We start from the raw sequence: 9,912 nt of genomic DNA, 5'->3' as shown, positions 1-9,912 counted from the left end.
CAAGTATATCCTACAATAAAATATATCCATTAAGAGAAGAATGGGACATAAGTGGCAATTAAAATGAGGATGGGATGTTTGGGTCTCCAAGTGAAAGGAGGGATAGATGTGAAAAGTGGGAACTGCACAGACATACAATGTACAAGCATGTATGCATGACCTTCAAAAACACACACACACACACACACACACACAGAGCCAAAGGGTAGGAAACACAGAAAGTATTTGCTGTCAACAGTTGAGTAAAAAATGGCACTGTCTGACCAAACATTATCAGGATCAAGTTCCTTCTTGCTTAGTAGCCTATCAGCTGAATAAGTCACAGCAAACATTTTAAATACAATTCTCTTTTTAAGATAAAATCAAAATTTCAACCACACATATTAAAAAAGTTATATATGTAGCATAATAAGATGAAAATAAAATGTCCTGAGTAAGTATTGTAATTATTAGTTACACAAAAATATTCAACACACACATATGCAGACACACAGCCATATTATAACACACTCACATACACTTAGAAACAAAAAGTGCTTCTTGAAGCCTTTACAATTAGGAACCATATTACTGCTGCTACTAAATAATTATAATAATTTAGTTCGTAAAAGTCAACAAATATAAAATAATAATTAGTGTAAATATTTAACTCCAGTATTTGTCTATTTGGATAATTTGCTAAATGCACTTCCACAATAATACAGTTTATCAATCAGTTTTAAAATAGACTTCTGCCTATACTAAATATATTCCCCCCCACATTCATCTGAAACAATTTACAGCCTAAACAGGCAATAGTGTTCACAATAAAGATCTATTGTTCTTTACCTGACTGGCTATTGATAATCATTAGCATTTTAATGCGAGATCATCTCTAACTCCCTGTAATTCGAATTAACTAAAATCTAATTTGTGGCTTACTCACAACAGCTATTGTCCTTTCATTTTTCAATCACTAATGATTTTCTACATTATATAAAGTGTATTGAGAACCAACACATGGTGATTGTTCTTAGCTAGAGTGACCACATAACCCTCTGACGTGATCTTTAGGCCACAGCAACGAGACACCTGCAGAAAATAGTGTAGTAAGTATACTAATGCTAATTTTATTTTCATTGCGAGCTAAATTAATTCAATAATAATATCTTATAACAGAATTTATAATGCCCTGTAAGATGTAACAAAGCATCAAACCGAAGTCTGAATCTAGGCAAGTACAGATGACAGCAGGCAAATAGACACAGATCAAAAATGTGAATGTGTAGTTAAAAAGTCACCAGTTTTAACTCTCATTACAAACAGAATAAGTCTGAGGCATGTAAAACAGTTTATTATACATCTATGTCAACGTCATCACAACTGAAAACCTTTTGGAAATACTGCTGTGTTCAATGCTTCCCTTAAGGACTATAGATGGAAACTGACATAAGCAATATGTGAAAGTTGTATGGGAAGAAGAAGAAGAAGGAATTACTGAAAATGAAGCCACTCAACTATTTCAAAAATTGCTAAAGCAGTAAAAACAGTGTATGACAGTTACTGATCAAAAACCAGCTAAACTACATCAGATTGTGGATAAGTATATTTTTCCTCTTGTAAATGAAGTGCTATTTATTATAGAACTAATATTCGTAACTACTCAACAACTGAAAGGAAACAGTGATAAGATGACATCAGGAACTCTGGCAGTAATAGCAAGTGTTTTTTGGCACAAAGCTTCTAGCAATCTTAATTGAAGGAGGTTTCATTAATTATTTGTCTATACCAATTAATACCAACAGTTGTAACCTATGAAAACAACTGTAATCTACGACTGTCTCATCTTGGTAACAAATATGACAAAACTGAAGCGTTGTGTATCTTTTGCACAATACAATGATGCCAGTTCCATGTTTGCACACTGAACAGTTAGCCTGCTGTAGCGAGTTGAATGAAATATTTCTTCCGTGCTGGATGTGAATAAAACATAGAATGTAACTTTATTCTTGGAATTTTGGAGAATATTCTCATGTTCACATGAATAAAGCGAGTCAGAGAATATACTTAACTGAGAATGTTCTCAGTTTGAGTAAATGGGTGAGGGAAATCACTCAATGTGAAGAACATTCGTTGATTTTGCATGAATAAAATTAGATATGCTTCTCACAAGAGAGAACATCCTCCATTTATTGAATTGAGCTCTTTTGCATACTTCGAGCTGAGTAAGTTCTGTTGAGGTTTAAGTTTTACCTGGTTTTTAAGTGAAAATAGCAGAATTTATGTTGGTTGAAAGGTAAAAAAATATACAGCTAAAAGAAATACTAAAGAGAGAAACTGTCTAAGTTTATACAGGTTAAACAATAAAAACATTATTTGGCTGACAAACTTCCTTCCCAAAAATTATGAAAGTAGAGAGGGGCGGCCTATCAAATAAAGCAGAAATGAAAACATTTTTGTGCTATTTAACAGACCCGAGTTTTCAGACTAGTGTGTGACTCCAGACGCCAGTGTCAGACATTTTTATATGTCTCATCATCGCATTTTCTCACAGCACTCATCCATCAGAGAACATGCTTTGAATTTTTTTATTCATATGAAACAGAGAACTTTCTCAGTGAATGTTCTTTTGCTCCGAGAATCTTCTCCAAAGAATGATCTCTTTTTTATTCAGACATCCCCAAGGCCTCCTTTGAGATGCCATTAAAACTGCCCTTTTACTGCTTTAACGTGTGTGATGTCGAATTGTCTGAACCAAATGCATGTACATAAGAAGAGAACATGATAAGGAATTGTTTAAATTAATACCACAGGGTTGACTATTTTATTTATTTTCATTACTTTTATTTGGTATGAATGACAAGAAATTATATATACGAGGGCGGTTCAGAAAGTAACCTCCGATTGGTCACAGTGCGGGTTGTGGGGGGAGTAGGGACGCCATCTGTGCGTTCACGCACTCAACAGGTCAGTCGGCATCAAGCCGTGGTCGAGTGAACGTCGTACCTGCGCTAGTTTAGTTTTTGTGGCAGTTTGAAATGTGTGCTGCAATAGAAAACCCCGCCAAATGTGAAGTGCGTGCTGTCATAAGGTTTTTTACAGCCAAAGGATATTCTGCAGCAGCTATTCATCGTGAGCTTTGTGCCGTGTACGGACCAAGAGTTATGAGTGAAGGAGTTGTCTGTGAATGGGTACGTTTATTTAAAAGTGGACGAGAAAACGTTCATGATGAAGAGAGGAGTGGTAGACCATCATTGGTGACTGACGAACTCGTTCAGACAGTTGATGCAAAAGTTCGTGAAAATCGACGTTTCTCAATGTCGGAGTTGCCTACTGGTTTTCCACAGATTTCTAAGACTCTCTTGTACGGTTTGATGATGACGAAGAGCTCAAAGATGCGGTCACAGGCTGGCTCCAGGCACAAGCGGGTGATTTTTATGCAGAAGGAATTTCAAAGCTTGTGAAGAGATACGATAAGTGCCTCAATCGCTATGGAGACTATGTAGAAAAATAGTACAAAGATGTAGTTGTAAGATGTATATATTAAAATATTTTTATTTAACTTGGTGTATTTTTTAAATCAACCGGAGGTTACTTTCTGAACGGCCCTCGTATATAATAGAGGGAAACATTCCACGTAGGAAAAATACATCTAAAAACAAAGATGATGTGACTTACCAAATGAAAGTGCTGGCAGGTCGACAGACACACAAACAAACACAAACATACACACAAAATTCAAGCTTTCGCAACAAACTGTTGCCTCATCAGGAAAGAGGGAAGGAGAGGGAAAGACGAAAGGATGTAGGTTTTAAGGGAGAGGGTAAGGAGTCATTCCAATCCCGGGAGCGGAAAGACTTACCTTAGGGGGAAAAAAGGACGGGTATACACTCGCGCGCGCGCCCACACACACACACACACACACACACACACACACACACATGCATACATACAGACACAAGCAGACATATTTAAAGACAAAGAGTTTCCGCTCCCGGGATTGGAATGACTCCTTACCCTCTCCCTTAAAACCCACATCCTTTCGTCTTTCCCTCTCCTTCCCTCTTTCCTGATGAGGCAACAGTTTGTTGCGAAAGCTTGAATTTTGTGTGTATGTTTGTGTGTCTGTCGACCTGCCAGCACTTTCATTTGGTAAGTCACATCATCTTTGTTTTTAGATATATATATATATATGGTATGTTTGTATTTGTTTGTGGGTCTATCGACGTGCCAGCGCATTCGTTTGGTAAGTCACATCATCTTTGTTTTTAGATATATTTTTCCCCCGTGGAATGTTTCCCTCTATATATGAGATTAACTTATCAGTTTCATAAAACATAGTTGCAGTTCAGTGTAGCTTGACACAAGGTTTCTCTGTTGCACAAAGAAAGTCTTAATTGTTTTCACACTTTTTCATGCTTTGGAATTTGTGATTTTAGATAACTTTTTCACTCTCATACCAGAATATGCAATATCTTTGGTGTACTCCAGATAGCATTCAAAACAGTCAAATTCCCATGGAAAAGAGCTCTAGAATTGGACAACACATACAATCCAATGTTCTGTAGTTCTGCTAAAACGATAACTCTTCAAGTCCAAAATACAGAGTACTTCCTCATAACACAAATGGAGAATTGTAAAGTTTACCAAAACGTCAGTTTTAAGTCACATCCATAAAATAATAATATGCACTATCAACAGAAGGATGGAGTGAGAGTTACAAAGGACAACCCACATTTTACAACATTTGAAGATTTTAAAACTTCTTACAATGTTGATAGAATGAATTCTCTGAAATTCTGAAGTTATCAGGGAGAAAATGTATTGTGCAAAAGGTTATCTACAACTTTTATGGAATATGAAAAGGAAACAGAAATTGAGTAGCGAATGTTACAACATTGTAGTCCCAACACATGAAGTGAAAGCATACTGCCAAAAGAACACTGCTACAAACTCTGAAATGTGTGTTCACATGTCAGAAAAATGTTATCACAAATAACAATTTCACTCATAAACTGTTAAAAAAAAAAAAAAAAAAAAGTCACCTTTAGTGAGTTTCGAACTCTGAACCATTGGTACAATGATTTGGTGCTCTGCCAATTCACCTACCAGAGAACTTTACATTCGGAGCTTACATATATGCTTTTCCTATACTCCGTAGTTCTGGTGTTACTCTTAATTACCATTTACGCATCTTCTACTGGACGACAGCGCACAGCATGAACTAATCCAGCCTTTTGGGTGATACTCTATCGACACACAACATTTGGTACCGATCTGAGTGTCTGACATCTGGAGGTAATGATTGTCAGAAGGACCAATTCCGCATGCAGGAAAGTCAAAAGAACCTTCGGTGAAGTTAAAAGCAAGGGTGGTAACATTAAGAGCGTAATGGAAATTCCACTGCTTAATGCAGATGAGAGTGTGAATAGGTGGAAAGAGCCTCTACAAGGAGGAAGATTTCTCTGATGGAACAGGCGTCAATTTAGGCAAGAGAGAGAGGATTCAGTATTAGAATCAGAATGTAAGAGAGCTTTGGAGGACTTCCAATCAAATGAGGCAAAAGAGATAGATAACATTCCATCAGAATTTCTAAAATCATTGGGGAGAGTGGCAACAAAACCGTTATTCACGTTGGTGTGAAGAATGTACGAGTCTGGCGAAATACCATCTGACTTTCGGAAAAATATCATCCACAAAATTCCAAAGACTGCATGAGCTGAAAAGTGCGAGAATCGTCGCACAATCAGCTTAACGGCTCATGCATCCAAGTTGCTGCCAAGAATAATATACATAAGAATGGAGAAGAAAACTGAGGTGGTGTTAGATGAGGATCAGTTGGTTTTCAGAAAGCTAAAGGCACCAGAGAGGCAATTTTGACATTGCGGTTGATAATGGAAACGAGACTAAAGAAAAATCAAGACACGTTCATTGGATCTGTCTACCTCGAAAAAGCGTTCAACAATGTAAAATGGTGCAAGATGTTTGAAATTCTGAGAAAAACAGGAGTAAGTTGTAAGGAGAGACGGGTAATATATGAAACGCCCTTGTTGGTGCTTCACATGTGGTATTTTTTGTGTGTGCCACCAGAAGTTTCAAACTGTTCTGGCAGGTGCCACATCCATAGCACAGCATCAAAACAGCATCTACATACGGCTTGCATTACAAGCAGCATGATGTTATTTGATTCTAGTGTGCAGAAAAACAAACCACAATGAACATCCATAAAAATTTGTGTGCAGTGTATGGCGATGCTGCAGTTGATAGGAGTACAGTTGGGTGACGGGTAAAGAAAATTACTGCCTCAGGAAATGGAAAAACAGAGCTCCATGATCATCCACGTTCAGGACGTCCTGTCACACCCAATGCTCCAAACATGCTGAATCGTGCAGATGCCATTATTCGTGCCGACCAGCGCACCACAACTTGACAACTGGCTCTACACACTTTGAACATGACGAGAATGTCAGTCATGCAGTGAAAACATGGGTACACCTACAGGACAAGAGATTTCACCAGCAAGAAATAAATGCTCTTCCACAATGTTGGCGTACAGCCACAGAATGCAATGGAGACATCATAGAAAAATAGGACATGGACAAGACATGTTGGTGTATATTGTCACCAAATTCTGACACTTAACAATAAAAATGTTGTGTGGAAAAAAAATTTTGGGCATTACTTATTGAACGGCCCTCATACATTATCTACAAGAACCAAGAGGGAATAGTAACAGTGAACAACCAAGAATTATGTGCTCGGATTAAAAAGGGAGTAAGACAGGGGTGTAGTCTTTCACCCCTACTGCTCAATCTGTACACTGAAGATGCAATTGTGGAAATAAAAGAAAGGTTCAAGGGTGAAATTAAAATACATTGTGAAAGGATATCAATGATATCTTACTTGGAGTGAACACCTACGACTTTCAGCTATGTTTTCCTATTATCTGCTCTAAAATATTCCTCAAATTCAACAATAGTAACGGACAATGTGGCTTTCCACTCTGCTCTGTTAGATAAAAATTCTAGAAATGCAGTGGATGAGAACGGGTATTTTGTTCTGGATGGATATAAATGTACCACATAGAAAACTGAACCTGGCATGAATAGAGTGGAGCTGATGGACCTTTATAGGCTGCACAAACAAAAACAAAAACAAAAAAACCACACTTGTCTAATTGACAAACTGACTGCAGTGAAAACATATACACTAATCAGGCTTCCTGCATACTACCCTAAGTGAAACGTAATTTGGCAGCAAACTATAAAAAGTTTATTCCCAGTGAGATGAATATTCTGACAAAGAAACTACTGTGATTGTTACCCAACAGGACTAGTCTCGGGTTGTGAGCCACACCACGAAGATAGTGAACACGAATCTGTGAAGGATTGCTAGAATATAGAAAAAATAATTATTTCCGTTGGTTCCAATACCAGTTCTTGGTCAAAGGAAGAAAAATTGTGCAATTTACACCAAGACTGCAACTATTTAGAAAGTATTCAGTAATGTAAATGCCCTGTTGGGAATTGTTATTTGTTTATTACTTTAAAATGCTTCAAAGACAGCCAGAACAATCGTGTGCCGAAAACAGGTGTGGCCCCTCAGACACATGCTGGCAACAATGCTACCCTCCATGCACTCTGTGCAGTATTTTAAAAGGCACTTCTATGTCACACAGACAGAGTAATTAAAATGGTAGAGAAACATAGTAAAATTTTGGTTTACTGAGCCTCACTCAACCAACCACTATAATTGTGTAATTTATACACATATTACACAAACTGAAATAGTTCCAAAATTACCAGTCTTAATACTATGTAAAAAAAAGTATTTCTATCTTTAACGTACCTTGACATGGGGGCATTCAAATTCTGATAGCAAAACACCATCTCTTGAGAACACAGCCACATGAAAGCGATTTCCATGGGAATCACCAACTAAAACATCACCGGCATCTGATATGTCTATTCCATTGGGAAAATTTGTAATGTTTTCATATCCAATGCGACGCAAAAACTGGCCTTCTTCATTGAATACCACAACACAATGTCCTTTAAAATCACACACAAAGTACTCTTTACCTGAAAAAGAAGTAGAACTAAAGTAACTTTTTGTAATAAAACTTTACTTTAAAAATTAAACACAACCAATCACCAAAAGTAACTTCATTATTGATTAGCAACATGAATGGAGGAATATTGCACGAGAGAAGCTCAGAGATTAATATCCCGTTGATATAGACCTTTATGGATGGAACTCTAGCTCAGATGGCCAAAAACGAAGAAGGGGGGGGGGGTTAATAGCTACGGCCATGTTTAAATGGCAGAGGGGGGGCAGGATGCCAGAAATGACATCAAAATTGCACTAGTTGATAGGGAATTTCAATTTTGCTTTCACGCTTTGTATCACATATATCTTTCGAAACAAGTGGCCAATTAACCGTTTGTGTATACAACTAATGTGCATAATTCTTTCTTTTTTCTTCTGAGGTTTGCCTTCTGATGAAGGAATCCATTGTTCCAAAAAAAATGGGAGATCTGCTTGGTGATGTTTTACGAGACTGAATGTGGAAAAGACGCTGATCACATTAGTCTCAGCATGATCACTGGCAGCCAGCTGGTCAAGGATTATGTTTAATACATGCCACTGAAATCAAATATTAAGTAACACTATTTTTCATCGTTTGAAATGAGTGTTTGTGTTATATCAGCAGAACAAATGATGCGGAAAGAAAATAAACATGAAATTCATCAAGTGTGTTGCAGGTCCATAAGCCATATTGGTAATACAGCCATAAAAATTTTAAATGCTTAAGTCTATGTGTTGCTCACTGCCCTGTTAAGAAGCAATACTTTCAAGAACACGGTCAATTCGTACGAGTGCTGAAAATAGAGAGGATCACATGAGCGCAACTCAAATTCCTGTTGGTGGCACACAGAAGTGTAATTCATGCAAGTGCATAAAACATTTTCTGTATGTGAATACTAACAATATTTCTCACATTTCTGCAATTGCTTTGCCTTTCCATGCTGTGTACATTTTTACATGTTGCTGCTTTTTGCATTAATTATTTTTTATGGAAGCAGCAACAGTGAGAAATTACTTACCACTGATTGCAATATCTGATGGTTCTCTCATATATTCACTGCAGTCAAACCAATGAATGAGTTCACCACCTTCTGATATAACAAAGACAGTTGGGGACACACTATCCACTGCAACAATATGACTCTGTGATGTAACTGCCAGTCCAGCAACAATATCTATGTACCTGAAACAGAAAGTTTCCAGTTATCACTCACAACAGTAAAGACAAAGTATTAAGTATTTAATTATTTGTATTACACTGAATTACCATAACTAATTTAAATGGTAATGTCTAACATTTTTGTAGATTGTCTAACCTGATTGCTATTTTCTTCACAAAATGGCCACTTTTTGTAAAAATTTGCATTCGAGACCTTTCATTGCCACGATCACAAACCACAAATTTTCCACTATTTCTCATTACAGCCACTTTGCGTGGATACCACAGTTGGCCCTCCTCTCTTCCTGGTATACCAAACTGAAATTTGAATGTTCCAGTTTTCTCAAACACCTACAGAAAAAAATACTATTAAGAATGGCTTCACACAGATAAGATTAAAGATTATATTTGTTAATAAGAGAACAATAAAAGTTATGATGTTTACAGTTGTACCTACAACAATGTCACAGTCTACTGCTACAACAAGCATTTTAGTTTTGTCATCCAATTTATTCTGTACATTAGATCATCTTTTTCTTTTTTTACTAAGGAGAGACACATTCCTAAGGCCTCAATATCATAACAGTTTATGCATTTCATATGTGGGTGCTTAATACCCATCAAAATGTTGCACCTACGATTGGAGAGGGATTGTAAAGTGAAAGGTTAAACCTTGTCCATAATGT

The 9,912-nt window shown here is 36.9% G+C and overlaps 1 protein-coding gene across 1 annotated transcript in view; it reads right to left on the bottom strand.

Moving 5' to 3' along the window:
- Positions 1–572: 572 nt before the first annotated feature.
- The window catches only part of LOC126198716 (B-box type zinc finger protein ncl-1-like), a 154,814-nt gene continuing 145,474 nt past the window's right edge, over positions 573–9,912 (bottom strand). The window contains exons 13-16 of the mRNA XM_049935235.1: positions 9,384–9,577; positions 9,087–9,250; positions 7,828–8,060; positions 573–1,071 (exon numbers count right to left, since the gene is read on the bottom strand). Of these exons, the coding sequence (XP_049791192.1) occupies positions 967–1,071; positions 7,828–8,060; positions 9,087–9,250; positions 9,384–9,577 (696 nt within the window). The 3' untranslated portion in view covers positions 573–966. The remainder of the gene's footprint in view (positions 1,072–7,827; positions 8,061–9,086; positions 9,251–9,383; positions 9,578–9,912) is intronic.

Source organism: Schistocerca nitens, chromosome 8 (genome assembly GCF_023898315.1).
Source record: "Schistocerca nitens isolate TAMUIC-IGC-003100 chromosome 8, iqSchNite1.1, whole genome shotgun sequence".
NCBI classification, from domain to species: domain Eukaryota; kingdom Metazoa; phylum Arthropoda; class Insecta; order Orthoptera; family Acrididae; genus Schistocerca; species Schistocerca nitens.
The sequence above is the reverse complement of the archived record's forward strand: the minus strand, read 5'-3'. Positions and strand labels throughout refer to the sequence as shown.